Here is a 23296-nt window from a genome sequence, read left to right on the forward strand (position 1 = left end):
TCCGCTGCAAAAGCGAGTCCTGGAATCCCTACACGAGACCCATCCCGGCATAGTCCGAATGAAGGCGTTAGCCAGGAGCTACGTCTGGTGGCCGGGAATGGACGGGGAGATTGAGACGTGGGTGCGCAGGTGTCAAACGTGTCAGGAGTCAAGGCTTGCGCCCCCCAGCGCCCCCGCCACACGGTGGGAGTCCACCCGGAAGCCCTGGTCGAGGCTCCACATCGATTTTGCGGGGCCATTCCAGGGTCAAATCTTCATGATCACTGTGGACGCCTATTCCAAATGGCTGGAGGTCATTCCCGTAGGGTCCACCTCAGCGGCCGCCGCCATCAAAGCGCTGCGCAGGGTCTTGTGCACACACGGTATTCCGGATACCATAGTCTCAGATAACGGGACAGCATTCACAGCGGCGGACTTCCAAGGGTTCCTCAATAGATACCTGATTAAACACATTCGCTCCGCCCCCTTTCACCCGGCCACCAACGGCCAGGCGGAGCGGATGGTCCGCACAACCAAGGAAGCCTTAAGCCGCATCGTTCAGGGAGACTGGGACCACAGACTAGCTGCGTTCCTTTTCGACAACCGGGTCACCCCCAACCCGGCCACCGGGGTCAGTCCGGCCGAGCTCCTCATGGGGCGCAAACTCATAACACGGCTGGACCGACTACACCCCGACAGGACCGCTGACCCCAGCGGAAGTCCCGAGGTCCGGGACGCGGCAAGGGGGTTCTTCGCAGGCGACCCAGTTTATGCCCGGAACTACGCGAGGGGACCCGAATGGGTGGCGGGCAGAGTGTTACGAGTAACGGGGTCCCGCCACTACGACATATCGACCGAGGGGGGCCAGGTCCTACGGCGGCACATCGACCAGCTACGCCGCCGGACGCTGCCCGAGGACCCGGCAGACATAGAGGAGGCGGAGCCAACCAGAGGCCGGCCAGACGAAGCGCCCCCAACGACAGCAGGGCCGCCGCCCGAAGTGCAGGAAATCAGTCCCACAGTCTAAGGATGAGAGTTTTTAAAGAATCTTTGTTGATTTAATACTCAATTTAGGATTCATTGCAAAGGTCAAATACAAGTTCTTGTCTGGCTTCATTTAAGCATGCCTTAACACCATAATCCCTTCAGAACTACAATCTATGCTACCCATTCATTTATAGACTTAGTAGCATTCTGCACTTGATCCTTGAAATATTAAACTGGTAATATTACCCAGTTTGCATAATCGCAATACAGATTCTTCAAAATTCCACATAAGAGGAAAACATTTGGTAATAAAAATCATCCATTTTTATCAAGCTCTCAAAGGCGTACACTAATATCAACTGGGTATTTCAGGATTTTCAAAAGCATTGTCAAAAAACTACTTCTATCCAGAGTTTTTTTTTGTAGAAAAGCCCAGCATGAACACATTTGCATATTAGGCCACACTCCCTGACACCAACCCAGTCAGAACTGTGTTCCTGTACATTCCTGCTAAAAAAAAAGCCCTGCCTGTATCTGTAATTCACATTAAGATGATATTTATGAGAAATCAGCTTTTAGCAACATCGTGTTCATTTTAGATCAGTAAAAGGGGCTGAAATTCAGATTATACAAAACAAAGAGAAACTGCAAATGTTATGAAAAGCTGAACTGAAATTTTTAAAACTCCTGATAGATTAGAACACTAGGTTGCCAAAAACCAGAGTTTTTTTTAAAGAAAAAGTTCAGCAGGAACTCATTTGCATATTAGGCCACACCCCTGATGCCAAGCCAGCCAGAACTGCATTCCTATGCTTTCCTGCTCAAAAAGTCCTGCCAAAAACAAAATAAAACCAACTACAGCACTCCAGGTAGGGTTGCCAAGTCCAACCCCAGAAATATCTGGGGGTGGAGCCAGGAGACTTTGGGGGTGCAGCCAGGAGACACTGGGATAGAGCTAGGGGGAGGGGGGGAAACGGCGCCGGGAAGCGTGGCAAGCCGCCCCGCTGCTAGAGCCAGTTCCAGCGGCGCGGCAGCCTTTTCTCCGCTCGCCATGGCTGCTCCTCCGAGATGGGCTCAGCCTGAGCCCATCTCGGAGGAGCAGCCACGGCGAGCGGAGAAGAGGCAGCAGCGGCGCGGCGGCCTCGCCCGCTCTGCCTCTGGGGTGGAAGTGGAGGGGGGGTGGAGGCGGGCCGGGGGCGTGGTGAGCCGCAAGTCCGGGTCCTAGAAGGGCCCGGATTCGCAGCTCGCCATGCTCCTGGCCTACCTCGTCCTCCCCTGCGCTGCTGCCGCCTCTTGGCTGCTCCTCTGAGATGGGCTCAGCCTGGGCCCATCTCGGAGGAGCAACTGCGGTGGGCGGGGAGGGGGCAGCAGCGGTGCGGCAGCCTCGCCCGCTCCCCGGCACCGTTTCCCCCCACTTCCCCCGCTTCCATTTTTTTAGGGAGCGGGGGAAGAGGGTGGAAATCCTGGGGTCCCCCGCCAGGGCGAGAGGGTTGGGAAGCCTAACTCCAGGGAAAGCAAGCAAGGCTCCAGCATTACAGAAAAGGGTTTAGAGCAGGGTTTCCTGTAATGTTATTTGTCAGCAGCGGCAGCCTGATGCCCCACGGCGCCCTAGGCAAACTCGCTGCCTGGCGCCCCCCACAACACCCCCCCATGCCTCCGCCACCCCATTTCAGTTTCAATGCCAGAACCAGCTCTAGTGCCACGTTCTGGCTACCTAAAGCCACCCCACCCCCCGGCCGATCGATTGATGGATTAAACCATGCCACAGCGCTGCGCTCATAGTTTGTCAGGACCAGTGTCCTGAAAGGCAGCCCAGCTGCCGCTGACTCCTCTTCCATCCAGGAAGTGGGGAGGGGAGGAGACAGCGAGGCCGACCTTTCATGACGCTGGTTCTGACAAACTGTGAGTGCGGCCCTGCAGCGTGGTTTTACCCATTGATGGAGTGATTGGTGGGGGGGGGACTTTAGATAGCTGGAACACGATGCTAGAGCCAGTTCCAGCATTGAAACTGAAGTGGGGTAGGGAAGGGAGGGAGGAGGAAGCGCGGGGGGAAGGCAACTGCCTAGTTTTCCTAGCAGGGTAGCCAACCCTGTTTGTCAGGAAGACATGAAGGGGCAGTTGCTAAGAAGGACTGTCTAACCCTGAACAGCAACATCCCATCTTGGAATGCAACTGATTCTAGACAAATAGGACCAGAGAAGCTACAAAAAAAGTCACAGAGGAAAGTAACTGAAGAATGCATGTTTTTTTGACTAGCAGATGTAAAAGGCATACCTCCTTGACCCTTTTTATAGTCTTCAGTCTTATGTGATCTTGAAGAAAACTTAAAATGGGGTCCTTAGAATTCTTTCTTCATGGAAAATACCAACCCCATGGGAGATTCTTCATCCATGCAAATGTATTGCTACAAACTGATAGAGGCATACGTAAAACATTTTATGGAGCAATTCATTTCCACTTGCCACACTTTGTCAAGCCACATAAAAATTACCAATAAAAGTCTTGGCAACCCAATCTGAATTGGAGAGTTTATTTTTACAATCATTTAGCTCACCATAACAACCTTTCAACCTGTTTGAGTGGCTAATCAAAGGCTGAAGCAAAATGGAAGTGTGCAAAGGGATCTCAAAGTAGTCAGGGGTTGTTCCTTTGCTGCTGTTTCATCTTGGGTAAAGTAAATACACAGATAACAACATGGTTTTATTCTTTGCTATGCAAAAGTCCTGTGATGTTCAGAACTGACAAGTATAGTGACATATGAAAATGACATAGCAAAATAAACATGTTGCTAAATACTTTGGGATTCCCTGCCTGTGTTAACTTGAAAACTGTTGAAGATTCCAATTCATGGAAGTAAGCACCATGTTCATTATATCTACTGCACCATGCACATCTGAAGTCACCATATATATAGTCCTTTTCCTCTTCTTGCCATTCTTCCTTTCTTGAAAAGCAGAAAGTGGGTAACACTCAGCTGATGGAATTGCCTTAACCTGATAATCCTCTTTGCCAAGGAATTACCAAAGACATTTCCAGTGACAAAGTTACCCTATCCCAGAAGAGCAGAAAGTGCTTTGGTTGAGGAAGATAGTAACTGTCCTTGAAGAAAGGTGATACCTAACATAAATGTACTCCCATCTTCGGACATAAGTTTAATGCAGTCTGATCAATGTCATGTACTTACACATATGCACACAGCTTTGTTCCATGCAACCTGAATGGGAATATTTAGAACACTGAAATCAGCAAAGAGTGGGGCAGATAAATGCTGTTGCAGCTGGGTGCTCATAATAGCAGCTTCTAGGCCCATATTTATTTTTCAAAAGCATGTTGCAGAAATTTTAAAAATTAAGCTTCAGCACTTTCCCCATTCCTCTGCCTGTTGCTTGACACCAGGGGGTATATATCATGTTCCTCTCAAATGCTGAGTGAACAAAGTACTTTCCAGAACATTTGTAAGTATTATTCACTGGAGCCAAATGCAAAAACTGAAGGTTGTGCTCCACTCTTCTGCATCTTTCTCTTTCATTATAACTTCAAACCTGAATTTTACAGTGCCATTTCCAGTAGATGTCATAGATTTGGGGCCCATTCTCCACCTTGATATAACCAGTTCTTTTGAACTCTTGTAGGAATTACTGGGTTTTGTTGGGAAATCAGGACCTCTGTAAATTTGGACAGCACCTGCAGACAGACATATATCCTGGTTTGAAAAATCCATTTGAACAGACTCCATTTGACAGATGAAGCCAGACTGATTAACCGACGTGTACTAAGTGGATCAAGAAGGAGCAATTCCCACACATTATTCTGCACTAGATTCCTCTTTTACTGTTAAAGGTTTCAGATAATTAGGACTGCCAAACATGAAAGGGTTACAGAGGGATGGTTAAGGGAACTGAAGAACACAGAGCCTCCAACAAGATAGCACAGGATTCTAAAGGAGAAAAAGCTGGGCACTTTCCTCAACAAAGCTATATAACAAAAAGAAATGGGAACAATCCTGCTGAAAAAAACTGTGGAATAATGGGCTAAGCACACTGGATATGTGAGCTTGTAATTAGATATGGCACCACCACCAGAATTCTGCACAATGCCAAGTGACACATTCTAAGTCTGCATGTTAGGAAAGCTAGGCAGTGATAATTTAAAGAGGTTCTAACAGTTCCACAGCAAAATCCATATTGCCCCCCAAAAATTCCCTCTCCCTTCAGTCCTTGCAGACTGCCTTGTGAAAGAGCAATGTGCTGTACAAGTTAGCAACACTAGTCAAAATGCCTGGGGGGGGGGGGGAGGAGGCGCTCCTCCCCTTCCATTATTATGTCAAAACCAAATACCTCTGCTTCTTCTTGCTGTGTCATGATGGCTACCGGACAGGAGGAACATACGTTACTAAAACGAGAAATCACCAGTGTAGATCCAAAAGACCTTCTCTGCAGTTTGTGTATATTTGAGCAAAGGCCATAACAGCAACAAAAATGCTGTTCAAATACACACGGTATGACAGAGTCATTGACTTTCAAATTCATTTTTCAATTTCCGATTAGGATGCTGCAGCATTTTTCTCTGGAAATTTGACATGTCACTTTAATTCTTTAGTTGCAGTTTTCTCTCTTTCTTTACTTAAAACATTTATTAGCCACCTTTCTACCTTGCAGAAATCAAGGCTGCTTACAATATGTATAAAACAATGATTATAAAAACACATAAAATACCATTATCTAAAATCTCCAATAAGAACTCCCAATAAAAAAAAACTAAATTAGTCAAATGCAGTCCTAAACTGCAACTGCCTTCTGAAGATCGGAAGTGAGGGGGACAGCTGCTCCTCCCTGGGGAGGTTGTTCCATAATTATGGGGCTGTCACCAAAAAAGGCCTTCTCGTGCACCCATCAAAAGAGCTTCTTTGATTAGTGGGACAGTCAGGAGGGCATCACCCTGTGATCTTAATCCCAGGCAGCAAGGATTGTAGTTCTGCAGATTCTTTCTGTCTACTTTTTCCTTGACATACAGCCATTACATTTCCATTCAATTATTTAGAGATCCAAAACAGGCAAAAGAATGACCTAGCCCACGCTTATCCCAATTGATGTATCAACCACATCCAATATCTATCTTTGTCCTTCAGTAATGACTGGATTTTTCTTCAACAAGCAAAATTTTTCTGTCCTTTAAGGCCAGGATGGAGATGTTACTTGTAATAAAAGGGTTTATATTCTGTGGAGCTCCTTCATCTGCAGCTCCAAAATCAGCTATGAACTAAGTGCATATGCTCGGGTCAACTTCTTTCTATGTTATTCTATGCCCCAGCTGTGCCATACTACTTCCTCGGACTGGATCAGTCTTCCTCTCTTAATCAAGCCACTTCTCTCTCTTTTAAGTCATCTCTTGAAATCTTTATTTCATTTTAGCTTCTACTTGATTCTTCCCTTCCTAATTCCTAGTGTTTCTATGTCAGTCCTTGACCTCTGCCTATAGCTCTGTCTTGTCAGTTTAATGTTGTCTGTCAGCCCTCTGGGAAGGGAATGCACCACTTCTATAGTCAACTGATATCATACATTTTGAGCTAGAAACTACAATATAGTGGCAGTAAAGTTGCTTTCCCCTTTACTCTCTTCAACACCTTTTACAATTGGGGAGATTCTTTTTGTAACTGACTTTACATAATGGCCTATTACATAAACTGCAAATGAAACAAAAGGGAATTATAAGGGAATTTACTCTATGCGTTAGGAGGGACATTGTCTCTTGCTGAAGTAATATACAGTGGAGAATCCAGTAGAATCATCACAGATTTTCACTCCAAGGAAAAGGGCTAGGAAAGCTGCTAAAAATGGTGCGTTTCTACTGCTTGAAACAGTTTTACACAAATCTAAATGTTCTGCTCTACTTGGGGCGACACTGAAAAGTGATCAGAGGCTGCAGGGAGTGCAGAATGCTGCAGCTAGACTGCTGCTCAGGGCCAGCTATTGGGAGCATGTAACCCTAATATTACAGCAATTACAGTGGCTACTGATCCAGTCCTGAGCCCAATTCATGGCTTTGGATCAAGGTACCTGCAGGACTGCCTTCTCCCATGTGTTCCTGCCAGGGAATTAAGATCAAAAGGAGAGGCCCTCCTGACTAGGGATTGGCACGAACAGGCTCATGAACTAAAGTTTGTGTCAAATTTTGGCTGGTTTGAAGTTCAAAAACTGAAGTTTGTGGTAGGTCAACCAGCACAAATTTTCCATGAACTTTCAAGCAGTTTCTAGAGGCTTGTGCTAGTTCCTGAATGGATACATTTTCATACAGACTACTTCTGCTCAAACAAAATATTCACCAAACTTCAAAGCAAAGGGTGGGGGGAGGTGGCAAATACTGCAGCCTTGGAAATACTCTTGTCAGTTTCAAACAAGTCATGTCAGTTTCAAGAGACTTCTCCCCGCCCCCCCTCCCTTCTCCAGGTTTCTTTGGGTTCCCATTTTCTTGCACAGTTTGCAAAATCCCATTCATCCCCCTTGCTTGGATTTGTGACTCTGTGCTTAGAGATCAGTCCTTTTAAGTTTGTAGTCCCAGTGGCACTAGGTTCTGCTAGGCATTCTGCATATTGTAACTGGCTGTGCTGAGTTGCAAAATCCTGCCACCTTGACTGGATTTGTGACTCTGTGCTTTAAGATCAGTCCATTTAAGCTTGCAATGCCAGTGGCACTGGTTTCTGCTGGGCATTCTGTACACTGAACTGGTTTTGTTGGGCTTGAAAAAAAATGTTTCCCCTTCAGCTTGCACTGCAGGAATTCCCTAGTTTGACATCAGTCCTCTTTTATTTGCATTATTACAGTGGCACTGGGTTCTGCTGGGCAATCTGTATACTGAACTGGTGCGGCTGGGCTTGCAAACCCCCCTCCCTTGCTTGGATTGTGATTCTGTACTTGACATCAGTCCTGCTGAGCTGGCATTGTCACAATGGCACTGGATTCTGCTGTGCACTTTTTGATTGCACTGGTTCTGCCGAGCTTGCAATAATGCCCCCCCCCTTTCAATTTCTGCTGCAGAGATTCTCTGGCTTGACCTTTGTCCTGTTGGATTTGTGCTGCCACTGTAGCACCAGTTCTGCTGGGCACATTGCACTGATTCTTCTGGGCTTGCAAAAATGGTCCCCACCTTCTACTGCAGAGATTCTCTGGGACTTTGGTTCTATTGCCCTTGCGTTTTTTGCTGTTTTCTCCCTCCATTGGAAACAATGGAAGTATCTTCGGGGGGGAGGGGATAACTCAAACCCTGCAAATCACCAAACTTGGAGGACAGGTAGAGGAGAGTCAGCCAAGTTTGGTGTCTTTAGCACACCAGGGAGAGGGCAGTTCTAATGTATTACAAACCTCCATCAGTTTGTTTGGCTTCTAAAAGTTTGTGACAGTTTGCACTTCACAATGAACACCATGAACAATGAATCGTTATGAACAGCATTTTCCCAGTTTGTACCCATCCCTACTCCTAATTGTCCCATCAATTAAAGAATCTTGTCTGGTGGGTATATGAGAAAGATCATTTTCAATGGCAGCCCCACAATTATGGAACATATTCCTTAGGAAGGTGCACCTCGCCCCCTTACTTTTAATCTTTAGAAGGCAGTTAAAGACTTTTAGGACTGCATTTAGTTACGTTTACTAGCCGACCTGAATTGTGGTTTTAAATCCTTTATAACAACAACAATAATAATAATCTTTAATTTGTATCCCACCTTCCCCGCCAAAGCAGGCTCAGGGCGGCTCACGTGGCATAACATAATATGCTACATTTCAACAGTTTTTATGTTTTTATTTTAAATGTTTTATCTATGCTATAAGCTGCCTTGAGTTTCAGAAGGCAACTAATAAATAAATAAATAACTAGCCAACTCTCTAGTTCACAGAGCCTCACTATGGTTTCATGGCACTCACCAACACCTCTCCTGCAGCAACCAAAAGTTTTTAGAAAGTGGGTCTGACCAGCAGGAGCATGTTCCCAGTAGACCTTCTGCCTGGCCACTGAAGGTCCAATTGACTGGGCAGATTAAAATAATGTTTCATCAGCAACTGCCACCACAGTGTTGGTTATACCCTATGGCTGAACATGGCGGGCTATAAACCCACACACCTGCCCGTTTTGATAAGTTTGCTTTAGCACCCTTTCTTATGCAACACTACCAAGCAATAAAGAAATGATTTAGAGCAGCAATGGGCAACTTCCTGAGCTGAAGGGACCAGATTCTTCACAACCAGAATGCAAAGGGATTGGGCTATTTTTGGCTATGTTGTCACTGCCAGGCTCTAGTTACAAGCAAAGATGACATGAGGATGGAAGTGCATCATCTTCTACTTTGCTTCAGTGAAGGCTAAAGTGACACATCAACTTCTTTCTCTTTTATTTTATGGTGGACATCATGACAACAATGCAAGAATAAAAATAAAAACCTAGGCAACTCAGCTGCCAATCTTTTGTCCTTCTCAGTATTCCCAGCATTGTAAGGTATTAGTAATGGGTTTCCTCGAGGTCAGGCAAATTATGTCATCTGGTCACTCCAATTCAAAGCATTGAGCTAAATCAAAGCCTCAATTAAAGGCATGAAAACCAAGCTGCCCCGCTGTTCATCTGCATGGGTTCTGTTTCTTTGCAATTAGGCCAACCCACACTTGCATAGTATTTGCATATCCGCTCCCTGGCTCCTGTTTCTAGAGAACAGAGCCAGTCTGTATATGTAATTCTACCGCTTCATTTACATGCCTCTGCCCAAGTGAACAATGCAGAGTTCTGTAGTTACTTCATGTAACCAGTTGGGTGAGAGCTGCTCCTCTTCTCTGTACAAGTACAACTTAGCTCTTCATCAGTGTTAGTAACATGTACATTGTAGCTAAGAGTTCATTGCCTCTCTTAAATAGGCTGAGGCATCACCCTTGGCTAGAGAACTATATGTCACATCCACTTTCCATCCTCCTTTACCTCCTAGGCTAAGGCAAACTCCCTTTAATTTCACTTTGTATTTTCTTTGCAGTGTCTGAATGTGATTGTTACATGGCAGCGTCTTCTGAAATCTTCTGCTTCACAGAGCTGCCTGTCACTCCCACCACTCAAGTTTTGCCATTCTAATCATGTCTACAGACTGCTGAGAATGTGTCATGTTCTGTGTGGTCAACCAACCTAATCACAGCATTGCTTGAAACAGAAATCTAACCTCCACACAGGAACACTGCTTGTATGATCCCTTAACTGTTTCCATGGGACTCATCTTCCTCTACATTCGGACCCTGGCATGTTCAGAGCTGCAAACGCTGACTTTAGGGACTGTAGAGCAAGAACACCTAAGGAAGGAGAAGGGCCCTGTAATGTAGCATTTCTGGACACAGAAACATGGCTGAGACTTATCTTAAGGGCTGGATTGCAGCACGGGCTAGGAGGGATCTGGAGGAGGCTTTCCTGCCCTTTGCCTAATGACCAGCGAAGGCAGGAACCTCAAGCTATTGCACCAGACAGCCCCACATTATCTAGGGGCCTGGCCAGTAAAGCATGGGAAGTTTTGGCAGGCTCTATGTAGGGGTGACATAGAGTCCACCTCAGGTTTATTTAAACCATGCTGTCTGGTGACTCCAGCAGCACAATTTTTCTCAGATTCTCACCCACCCTTCCCTTTTTGGGGGTATCTATGTATATCTATGTATATATACTTTAACTGTCACAGCTGGGTAGTTTTGCACATCTGAGTGGATCTTTTTAGGGGAGACAGCTCAAAGTGCAAACATTCCTCCAAGGGCTGTTATTCCATAAGGCTCAACCCCTGCAGTTGCTCAAGCCTGACAAGGAGCTACTCCCAGGTGCTGCATAGTACATTGCTTTGGAGGTTATCTCCCATAACAAGTTATATAAGGCCAAATGGTATCAGAGAGCTTTGACAGTCTAATTTGAAAATATCTGGCTGGTAGATGTATTTGTAGAATCAAAGGGGGTCTTTCTGTCTTATTTTATAAGAAAGAAAGAAAGAAAGAAAGAAAGAAAGAAAGAAAGAAAGAAAGAAAGAAAGAAAGAAAGAAAGAAAGAAAGAAAGAAAGAAAGAAAGAAAGAAAGAAAGAAAGAAAGAAAGAAGAGGATAAAGGAGACTTGAATCAAACTATGAACCATAACAGAATTCATCATTTCCTCATAAACAGGATTCTAGACAAGAAGGCTCTTGTCACATGACCTACTGAAAAGAGGGACTGAATTGCAGGAAAGATGCCCAGAGGGTCCCTGTTCTTCCCTTTCCCTTGTTAGAGAATCATGTGATCAAACTCTATGCATCTAACAACAAAGACTGTATCACATGAAAGCTCACGCAACAACATCTGTAAGTCTTTCTCAGGACCCCTTGTGCTAGTGCTGACTACAGGGTTGCCAAGTCCAATTCAAGAAATATCTGGGGACTTTGGGGGTGGAGCCAGGAGATGTTGGGGGGTGGGGTGTAGCCAGGAGCAAGGTTGTGACAAGCATAACTGAACTCCAAAGGGAGTTCTGGCCATCACATTTAAAGGGACCACACATCTTTTAAATGCCTTCCATCCATTGGAAATCATGAAGGATAGGGACACCTTCTTTTGGGGCTCATAGAACTGGATCCCCTGGTCAAATCCTCTTAAAACATGGAGGGTATTTTGGGGAGAAGCACTGAATGCTATGCTGAAAAATTGGTGCCTCTTCCTCAAAAAACAGCCCCTCCAGAGCCCCAGAAACCCACTGATCAATTCTCCATAATACTCTATGGGAATCGGTCTGCATAGGGAATAATGGAGTGCCCAGCAGACATTCCCCCCCCCCTGCTTTCTGATGATCCTGAAGCGTGGGGGAGGGCCTTGCCCCCACCTGGGGATTGGCACCCCTAGCTGACTTAACACAGCTACCCCTCTGAATTTTTTAAAAATGAGACATAACTTTCAAAGAAGCTAGGTTAGGTCTGAGCTGTTAAATATATAATGATAAGAAAATAAAAGAAAATGAGTCAGCACTGCTTTGCTATACTGACCCATTAACAGACAATGTCAACTCTTGTTTAACAACACACATTAATTCAGTTTTCTGTTTAGCCTAGAAATCTAAAACAAAATAATTTCCTTCCTTCCTTCCTTTTTGTACACATGACTTAAATTATCTATAGTCTTGAGTTTATTATTTATCAGTCTTTAATTAACATTAGCTTACAGATGGTGGAATACTTATAAACAAAAAACAGCAGTTCAGTTATACCTGCTGTTTTGGTCTTTTTCAGCATGGTAAGCACACCTTTAACTTTTAAGAAAATACATGCACAGAATGAATTGTCTGTTGAACATGAATTCTTGACTTTAGTAGAGGCAAAGTCACAGGACAACAGTTGCACTTAGCCTTTGATAGTTGTGAAGAATTTTCATGCAATGAATTGGCCAGTGGACTAGAAAACAAGCACAAATGACATGACCAGCTGTGAAAATTGTTTTAACTTTCTTTACAGGACAAACCTGACTACATGCATTTCTGCAGCAAAACTAGGAAATCTGACAGGCAAAGTCATCCACATATTACTGAATTTAGGTGCCAGTAGAGAAACTGCTGGGGACCCATGCCTTGATTTCCCATCCACTCTAATGTTATGTAAAAGCAGCAACAAAATGACTCTATTAATCCTTCCCCTATGCATTAAATGTTTTAAAATAAATATATACTCATTTTCAGTTTCCTACTTGCAAGTAGGCTATCCAAATCTGCCTCCTGCAGTGAGTGCAATATTGGCCGGTAGAGAGGTTTGCCTTCTGGAAAGGGGTACAGTTGCTAACTTCCAGGAAGCGGCTGATGTTCACCTGGACTTAGAAATGTTCTTCTGATGTCTCGGAGCAGTACCCCTAGAGAAAATGGCAGCCTTGTAGGGTATGGTACCACATCCCTGCTTAGCTCCCTCGTCTCCCCAAACTCTGTCCTCCACAGGCTATGTCCACAAATCTCCAGGAATTTTCCAGCTTCGTTGGCAACCCTAGAAAGGGGGCTGTATGACTTTCCATTAACAAAAGTATATAATATGCATTATGTTATAGATTTTGCAGGTAGGTTCAGTGGGATAATCCTGTTGTAAGGACTACAAGATAACATACATGACACATTTTAAATTCTGCAACTGCTATATAAGGCTAAGAATTACTGATGTAACCCACAGCGACATTTCAGCTCAATTGCTTACATGCAGCACTGTTACAGTATGTAGAAGATGACAGACATTTAACAGCAGCAGTAAAAGGAAGCTAGAAGTATTTCAAAATTGTGTGGGAAACATCTGCATGCACTTGAAATGTCAAGACAGAATTTTTCTTTTGGGAATGGAAAGACAGGGTGGGGAAATTCTGCATCTTGGAAGTGGGCCAGGTAATCAGTTTGTGTCCTTCCCAAGTAATAGATGTGCCAGCAGTGCAGCATTTCATAGCGGTGCCACAGTGCTTCCTCAGTGCTAATTTAGAAGTGAAAGGCAATCCACTTTCCATGCATCTACACCAGTTCCCACAGTATCAAGAACTGGTACCTGTCTTTGTATAGCATGCTTATAAGACCAACACTGAGAAGGAGCTAATGCGATAAAATGAAACAATTCCTGGATGTTAACAAAAATACATGACCATGCCAAAAATACAAATAGCAGAATCCATATTATCATCCAAACTTTAGTTCAGTATCTATTCAAATTAACCTTTTCTTCCCACCCCAATAGCAATGTATCTTTCGTATAGTTTAATCCAGTTTAATCCAAATTACTGATTCTGAAACTATTTTCTCTCAAATGTTCTTTGGATAAATAGCTTTTATTGTTCTCCAGAAAAGCCAAACTGTTCCCAAACGAGATCCTTTTTGTATGAGTTGCATTCGAAATCTTTAAAATGAATCCACTTACTACAATGTACACTGTACTATAGTCCATTCCTTCATTTTCTAACTTTTATTTTTCACAAAGCAAGTATCTTATCTTGAAACCAAACAATTGTTTCAAACCATGCAATTTAGCCTCCCATATTTATCACTTGCAACTGTAAAATCATTATCAAACCTTTAGGACACTCCCAAAACTTTGAACTTAACCAAATTCTGCACCTCTTGGCTGGACTCATAAAGTGATTGACAGAGTAACAGGGATACCTTTGCATCATCATCTCTGCGCTATTGCAGTATCCCTATTACTCTGTCAGCCCACGGACACACACACAGAGCAATAGATGATGATGCAGAGGTGTCCCTATTACTTTGTCAGCTCAGCCCCTATATAGAGAGGGGTTAGGATCTAGCAGAACTTGAGAAGAATATAAGGTATATTTCCAAACAGCTATAAAGAGCTATAAAGGACATCAGTCCTTGTGGCAAATTAATCATTCATCATTGGTATCATCCAAGAACAATTCACAAAGCTGAGACTTCATTCCTTGGCAAAAATGGCGGTTGCCTGCAGTTTCTTTCACTACTACTTTTTCTTTAAATAACAGAAACTCAAGGCCAGAATGCTCATTTAGAAACTTTTTCATTATTATTACTTTAAATTTCTAAAGAACATAAAACATTCTAAAGAACATGAAAGAGATGTCAATGCTGTGATACAGGAATCTGGGCAGCTTAAGATCTTTCCCTGTTTGCAATTCCTTGGCCATAAGGACAAAGACCCACAAATCCAATTTCATTTTTCATATCTTAACAACCAATAATATCCTTCTTTTTGGCACCTAAAGAATTATTGCTATTATCTATCCCAGATAATTGTAAAGAACATTACCGTTTCAGTTTATCAAAACCCAATGCAGCAGAACAGTAACAAAATCAAAAACACCTCCTCTCTTAGATATACTTAAATGACGTCTTTGTGCCGAAAACTGGAAAATTACATGTTGACTGCTGATACCACTGCTGTGTTCTTCAAGTCCCCTCACCTTCTCACAGGTTGAGAATGCCTTAACATTTTGTACTCAACAATCACGACCTTACTAAATGTGCAGAGGGTGGGAGAGAGGAAACTGCACAAATAATAATCTTGGTGCATTTGGTATCCTGTCAGCAATAGTTTACAACTTGCTCCATCAAACCAATAAAATGTACATATTCTTCCACCCCTGGATATGCATTACTTTTCACCATTTCTATTAGAAACAGATTTGCACTAAATGGAAAGATGCCCAGACCTTCTTACCTCCACTAGATGAGGTGTTGGGTTGAATCCACACATGTTGCAGACCTGCTGCTTACAGGTTGTGCAGGTATTATAGTTGGAGGGTTCCCCCGAGCCCACATTGATCTGCGCTTTGCAGAGGGGGCACAAGACCCTTTCTTTCGGCACTTCCTTTGGCTTGGTTACTTGTTCTGCTTTCACTTGCTTTGCAGCTGGGACAGTTCCAGCCTTACCCTGCATTCCAGGTGCAGTGCCTGGGGCTTTAGGGCCAGTTTCTTTGCTGGCATCACTGAAGACAATTTTTGGAGGCACTTTGCCAGGGGACTGTTGACTTTGTGGAGTGGTCTCTGGCTGGACAGACATGAGTGTGCTTGCCTGGGTCAAGAGAGAAGCTCCAAATCCAAAGAGCTTCCCAGTGAGGCCCTCTTGGGGTTGCTCTTGTGCTCCAGCACTGGGGGGAGGTGCTGGGGAGTCTCCCACAGTCTTTCTCTGATCGGTGGATGAAGGCTTTGCTTGTTGATGCTGAGGGGAAGACCTCACCACGTCCTGAGGAGCAGCAGGTTTTGGCTGGACTTGGCTGTGTGGTTCCCTCGGTGCTGAAGCTGGGGGTGGTTTGGGGGGCTCCGGCTGCATGACACCAGCACTTGGCCTGGGGCCTGTATGCATAGTTCCTGGTTGTTTCTCTGGACCAGCTGCCATTTGGGGCTGTGGTTGCGGCTGTTTGGCTGGGGAATGGGAAGGGGAAAGAGAAGGGGAGTGTAGCTGCTGCTGGCTTTTGGAGCGAGGTGCTGTGGTCATGTCCATCCCCAAAGCTCTTTGCATCTGGCAATTTAAACATAACCATTCTTTCACCTGGAAGACAAAACACACATAATCCAATAAGAATATACATGCAATAGGTTATGACTGTTAATACAAGAACACAGTCTCCTCTTGTTCCTTTCTGGATGTTCCTTTTCTACCCAAAGAGCAAAGGGCCATTACAGGAACAGAATTAATACATGTCTATAACCTCTTTCTCCTAAAAAATATTGTGCTACTTAAGTAGTGTCAGGACCATTTATTGTCTTTCTGGTAACTATCACTATAATTTCAAGGCCTCTGCTGAAGTCTCTATTCCTCTAATATACCCAGTGCAAGTTTATTTTAATGGGCTGGTTCATACTTGGTGAACCCTGCATGAGTGCCTCAGAAGCTATGTTGGCTGATCTGCCAGCAGTGTCACAGTCATGCTGCACTATTTGTGGGAACTTTTTCACACTGTCAGAATCAGGCATATCAGCCTACATGGGGGCTCCAGTTCACTTTAGCAGCATCTCAGTATGTACACAGCCCAGCTAGAAGCTCACCAGGAGCCTCACATGCTCCCAAAAGGGTCATGGACCAGTGTGAGTCAGTGCTATGCTTGGTTCCTAGATTCAGCTTACTGTGCTTCAACTCAGTGTTGTGGCTTATCTGATGGTAGATGCAGCAGCCATGCAGAGACAAGGAGGCAGAGTGCAGCCTTCCTCATCTTCACTAGGCATATGGTTGATTGAAAGCAAAACATACTTTCACTCAATAAATGTGAAACCCCTAGATACAAAGTGAAAGCTGCAACATGCCTTGCCTAAGTGCTAACAAATGAAACATTCTCCCCATGAGATACATACCCAATGACACAATAATATCTGAATTGAGTTAATTAAAGAGGCTTTATGGGAGCTGCAAATCATTTCCCCTGGATACCATATGACTGTATAAATATTAATATATAACACACAGTTCGCTGAATAATCACAGTTCTTCACAAACTTGAATTTTTGTGAAACAAGCAATTATAGTCTTAAAAAGTAAGACCCATAAACAGCAGAATTACAGCTGAGGACTCAGGACTTTTATTGAACCAACCTCAGTGTTAGCAATGCATCAGCATTCACTTTTACACAACAAATCCATGCTCTTTCTACTCCACCTTTTCTATTCTATGGTTCTAGTCTCCCTGAATTTACTCTCTTCTTATGTATTGGTTGCCAGCCTTTCCAGTGGGATTTTATTCCCAAACTGAACAAGTTCACCCCAAATACAGCTATGACACCTGGCAGCCAGTAGTCCTGTGCATGGCTCTTTAGCAGTGTTGTGTTGAGGAAGCAGCGTACTAAGTACTAAATTCACATTCAGAGGGTGGTTCTGCCAGAGTTAGCGACTCAGCATGCCTTGACACTGGTGGGCACTGCATCATGGGCAGCCCAATCCAGAGATAAGGGGCGGCCGGCCACGGCGTAGCTTCCGCGCCACTAGTAGACTTTCTGAGGACTTCGGCACGCTGGAGCATGGGGAGGGGAGAGGCGTAGCTTGCCGTGAGGGAGACGGTCACCATGGCAATGCCACTGGTGGAGGCACAAGGGAGGCAGAGGCAGCCGGAGGGGAGGGCCAGCCCACCCCTCCCCATTGGCCAGTCCTGTCGCAAGCACCGCGGCTCATGACAGCCTGGGATGTGGAGAGGCGGCCCCAGAGAGGCTGATAGCCATCCCCAACCCACCCCCAAACAGAGAACAGAGCCAATGATGGGCAGACCATCAGAGGCAAAGGAGAGATGGCCCACCAAAATGGGGAGGGAACAGGAGTGAGGCTGGGCATGCATGCACGAGACGCCTAGTTTGGTGGCGAGGCGGGGGTGAGACAGGCCCACATGGGACCACGGAGAAGCCATCAATCCCCGCACACCCTCCCACTGTCCGAGACTCTGCCAATGGCAGGCAGACAAGCAGGAAGTACCAAGTGCAGGAGCTCGCTGTCATAGACAGTGGCTGGAATGTGTGTCTGGGAGTGAGCAGCCCAGCAGCAGGCACCCCCCCACACACCCAGAGAGCCCCTGTGTTGCCCTGACGCCCCCTGCCATGTGCACGGAACACCTCCCCTGGGGGCCACGGAACTCAGAGTGCGACTGCATCACTCGCAGAATTCTGAGTCCACTTCATCAGCCCCCCTTAGTGCCCTGTGCACAACAGTCCTGTGGGGTCATGTAGGCTGTCAATCTGGGCAGGCTGAGGGGTGGCACTCTCCCTCCCCTGTCCAGCCATGTGGGGGGCAGCGTGGTGGCTCATAGACCATTCCCCCCCCCAACCAAGTCTGCCCACCCTCCCAGGCATTCCCTCGGAGAGGTCACTGTTGGGCGGGGGGGGGGGGGGTTGCCCAGGGAACATGCAGCAGATGCCAAATGGGAGAGACAACAGAGGGCACAGCTTAGACTTTATTTTTCCAGAATAGAGTGCAACAGTCTCCCTGGCGCACACTTGGCAGTCTCACCGTGGGCGGGACTCCATTCCAAGAGGCAGGCAGAAACAGCTGAGGGAGTGGGGGGGGGGGGTGGAGCGGCACACGCAGAAGCCTCTGTGTTGGAGTCCCACCTGCAATACGGAGCTAGAGATCAAGAGCACCTTCAGGAGCGGTGGCTGGAAGAGCGGGCTACATTTCAGCAGGGTGCTCTCTGAGAGGGACAGTTTCTGACCCACCTCCCCACAACGTTGCAGCCGCCGCACACACACACACCATGCCCTGCTAGGGGTTGGGAACGCAGCAGAGGGCAGATCAAGGGAAGGGAGCAGGCGGCAGCACTGGAGAGTGGGGTCAGCGGATGCTCCCTGCCAGAGCCCACTACCTGGTTCACGTGCCAGAGACGCTTGCACACCAAGCAGTTGAGAGCGAGGGGAGTGGGAGTCGGGGGGGAGGGGCAGTGGAACTTACACAGCCATGGGCGACAGTCCTCGCAGGGCCTCTGGGAGCCCGGAACCTGTGGAGACCCGGAAACAAGACCTCTCTCTCCCTCTCGCAAGGCAAAGATACTGTCAAAGCAACCGTGAGGTGCAGAATCCGTCACCAGCATGCCTGCCCGTCCCTCACTCTAAGCCTGTATGGCCGGGAGCTTGCCGGCAGAGCTTCCCGCCATGCGCTCCTTTCCCTAACAACTGAGTTGTGCGAGGCCAGAGCGGAAGTATTTCTAGGAGTGGGGAGACCGCGATTGGGTGATGGGGAGGGGGCTTGTCACCATGAGCCGTGAGGGGATAGGTGAGGCAATCACGCCACTTCCTAAGGGGTTTTCGAGCTTCCGCAGCGGTGACCTTTGTTTTTGGTTTCACCAAGTGCCTATGGGGCATGCCGCCATTTTGCGGGTGTAAAGTTGTGCCTCTTGGGGGGGCGTGTCAAGGGCCAAACTGCTCAGGAAGCCACCTAAGCCTGGCTGCACCCCCAATTTCACCCCCTCCTCTGCCTGAACACCACGCTCCGCCTCACTTCCGCCCATGCTCGGACGCAGCCCTCAGGCGCCGCTGCCCTCGGGCGGGGCATCGCTCAGGCAGGCCCCCACCCACATGCCGCCCCTCTGCTCTGGTAGCACTGGATATACATCGGCACAAACCCTTCCTGCGCCCATGTACCAGCTCATCTGCTTCCAAAAGACTTTCCGTCCCCCCCCCCCCGGATTGCGCTCTAAGTGTGTGTAGATATTATCTCTCCTTGAATGGGATACCCCTCTTTGTCTTAACCTGGGAGCTGCCCTCTGATCCCTCCTCTCACTTTGTCCTCTCACTCCCTTTACATGGTAGGCGTCCCAAGCCCCTGCTGGGGGCGGGGGATCGCCCGATTTGAGTTCCCATCCCCCGCTCTCCAAAAATCGGTCAGCGGGGGACAAAATGGCAACCACATTGTGACTCTCTAGGATTCGTCTCTGTGGTACCATAGAGATGAAGGTTAGAGCACCACAACCGGAGGACCCACACCACATGCTAAGTTCCTTCCCCCGATTTCCCCAGTTGGCACCAGTGCTCAGGTCTCTGATTGATGGGGGCTCCAAAAAGCTGGCTCTGCTAGGCTTGCTCTGCCTTACCAGGAAACCAGCCAGATCTGGAAAGACCTACCTAGGATTATATAGCATTCTTGGTACTTTAACCAAAATTTTCTTATGGTCATGCATGACTTTGGAAGTTTTTCGTTGTACAAGAATTGTTTTGTTGTGAAAAGGAGAGGTGGGTTTTTGGTGCAGTGTGCTGGAAGTGACATCATTAGAAGGGGGCCTGGGAAGTGACATCACTTGACCTTTGACCTGGAAGTGACATCATAGGATGTGACATCATCCCCCCAAATCTCCTGACTCCACCCACAAAATCCCCAGATATTTCCTGAGTGGGTCTTGGCAACCTTATTACATTACCTTCCATGGAGAGAAATATCTCTGCAGGTCTCTCCTGTAGATAGAATGCCCTCATACTCCTGCACGCATAATGCTAGACAAGCTGGCCATTTGTGGTAGGAAAAGTACTCTTTAGATTAGGCTTCTTTCTCTTCTTTTGACTGCAATCTGAATGTGAACTGGATCTACCTGAATAAATCTAAGTTTGCCTTTTTTGCAATATATTTCTTGGGAGATTAATTTACTGCACTCAGTGTCACGCTTCTATGATTGGGCAAACTCTTACATATTAACCAAATATTCCAGTAGGTTCCCCACTATAATCTTTGTTTAGTTAATCCTTTTCTTCATTCAGACACAAGCTGAATAGAAACAGGGGTTCCACAAAGCCCTTAAGAAGGAACTTTATTCCATAAATAAATCTATCTGTGCCAGCAAATCCTATTATAAATCTGCTCAGAAGTAAGTCTCTTTCATCAAAGACCCTGCATCTCCCAGCAGTTTCCCTTTTGTTGCAGAGGAGAGGCTGTGGCTCAGTGGTAGAACATCTGCTTGGCATGCAGAAGGCCCAAGTTTAGTCCCTAGCATTTTCAGTTAAAAGGACTAAGCAGTTGATGATATGGAAGACTTCTGTGCCTGAGACCCTGAAGAGCAGTTGTCAGTCTGCCAGTATTGGCCATGATGGGATCAATGGTCTGATTCAGTACAAGGCAGCTTCATGTGTTCTTCTTTTTCTGAGACTATAACTGCTTTCTCTTATCTCAAAGATGGCCTGTTACCTCATGGTATTCGTGAGTCAATAGTTATTAGTTTTTGATCCCATGGTAGGGTGGGAGGCTTAAGTATTTTTTTTTAATTTGAAGTAACACAAAAATACTTTTAAAATTATTTATGACTATGCTAGCACAATTTGGGGCTAATTTTGTTAGTCCTTAAGGTCCTACTGGACTCTTGCTCTTTTTTACTGCTACAGACAGACTAACATGACTACCCAACTTGATCTAGCACAATTTGGGATAACCTTGCATGTTTTAAGTTTTAAAAACTACCAAACATCAAATCTGAAAAAAGGAAGAACACAACAAAGAAAATACTAGAATGCAACAGAATGGGATACCTCTCTTTGTCTTGATGTCATGTGAATTGTCCATAAAAAACTGTGTGAACAAACCACAGCAAATGAAGACTAAAGGGTTAGAGGAAAACAATGAAACACATTTGGGTCCTGGAAATTCTGGAACTGTTAAAATGCTGAGGCAGAGGCATAAGGCATACGGATAGGACTGCCTGTGCAACTGGATATGATTTCAGTACAATGGGTTCCAAGCCTGTACATGGCATTGAGCAATGTGCACTCCAGTTTTTAAAACAAAGACCTAATGACATGGAAATAATAATTGAATCCAATCATTTTAGTTTCTACTTTCCATAGCTCTGAAAGGTTGCAAGCAGCTCCTCAAAAAAATGTGGTCAATTGCACCCCCTTTGCATCTCCACCAAGAAAACAAAAGCAAATGGTCCACAAAGGTAGCAGATGTAAGAGAAAGCCAGAAGCAAAAAGACTGCCACTTTGTTTCACTTGCCATGGACTGTTCTCTGACTATGCCTATTCAGCAATAAGTGTAGGATACATATTCTCAAGAACAGAGATCTAACTCCTGATCTTCATTTATTTTAAATTTCAGTTACATATTACAATACTGTACAAAAAAATCGGGCTGGATCCAGCAGTCTGTTAGAGCAAGGCACTGGCAGTCACAAATCTTTGCTGTTTCCTCCAACCAGCAATCCCAAGAAATGATCAGTGCAAGACCTCCACTGGGGATAATATGGCTCCAAGTGCAATTTCCATTGAAGGCAATTTTACCCTGTCCGCATCCTCAATGTCTCCCCTGATCCATGCAGCTCCTCGTTCATGTTGGCCCGAGGATCCTTGGAATAAACTTTCCCAGAATCAGAAAGGACCTGGGGGGTGGGAACCAGGGCCAGCCCTGCCACTGGGCAAACTAGGTGATTGCATAGGGCACTGGCCTTCTGGGGGAGTCAAATTGGGCACTCCACATGGCCCGGAGACATCATGCCACCACCCAGTGTGGCCACCTCTCCAAGTTCCCCCTCCAAGAGGTATGGTCAGTAAAGCTTTCTCCCTGCTTTTCTCCCTGGGGGTGCAAAAGCAGGGAAAGGATCTCCCCCACACACCATAGGATAGAATGGAATCTTCCCTTTCCTATGAGTCCAAAAGGCAGAATGGAGTCCATTCTATCCTATGGGCCCAAAGGATAGAAGGAAGCCTTCATTATCTATGGAGGCTCAGGTTGCAGCCACTGCCAAATCTGCATTTTACCATCTTAGGCAGATAAGGCAGTTAGCTCCATACCTAGAGCGCTACGACTTGGCCACAGTAATTCATGCAACTGTCACCTCGAGAATAGACTACTGCAATGCCCTCTACATGGGGCTGCCCTTGACTCAGACCTGGAAGCTGCAACTGGTGCAGAATGCTGCAGCCAGGTTGGTACTGAAGCTGCCTTTACGGGTGCACATCCAACCTGCGCTGGAGATGCTGCACTGGTTTCCTGTGATGTTCCGAGCCCAGTTCAAGGTGCTGGCCATGACCTTCAAAACCCTTTATGGCCTGGGACCTGTCTACCTCTGGGACCGCCTTTCCCCAAACAAGCCCCAGAGAGCACTATGATCAAGTTCCCAAAATCTTTTAAAGATCCCTGGGCCAAAGGATGCTCGCCTGTCCACCACAAGGGAAAGAGCTTTCTCAGTGGCTGCGCCTGCCCTCTGGAATGCTCTCCCTGAAGAGGACAGGGTCCTGCGGGACTTGCCACAGGCTTTTAATGTCTAACTGGAGGCATTTTAACATCTGACAGCAGCACTTAGTATCCATCATCCCACAGCAAAAAAATTTTCTTCCAAACCAGACGGATAAAGCGCTTAAACATCAAGAATTTTAAAGACTAGCGCTATTAACACCATCCTGGAACCACAAATTATATCTTAAT

The 23296-nt window shown here is 46.0% G+C and overlaps 1 protein-coding gene across 7 annotated transcripts in view; it reads right to left on the reverse strand.

Moving 5' to 3' along the window:
- The window catches only part of BSN (bassoon presynaptic cytomatrix protein), a 383958-nt gene that overhangs the window by 268709 nt on the left and 91953 nt on the right, over positions 1–23296 (reverse strand). For all 7 annotated transcript variants that reach the window (XM_060240047.1, XM_060240049.1, XM_060240050.1 and 4 more), the window contains exon 3: positions 15140–15970. In XM_060240047.1, coding sequence (XP_060096030.1) covers positions 15140–15970 — 831 coding nt within the window. The remainder of the gene's footprint in view (positions 1–15139; positions 15971–23296) is intronic.

The sequence above is a fragment of the Heteronotia binoei genome, chromosome 5 (genome assembly GCF_032191835.1).
Source record: "Heteronotia binoei isolate CCM8104 ecotype False Entrance Well chromosome 5, APGP_CSIRO_Hbin_v1, whole genome shotgun sequence".
NCBI lineage: Eukaryota > Metazoa > Chordata > Lepidosauria > Squamata > Gekkonidae > Heteronotia > Heteronotia binoei.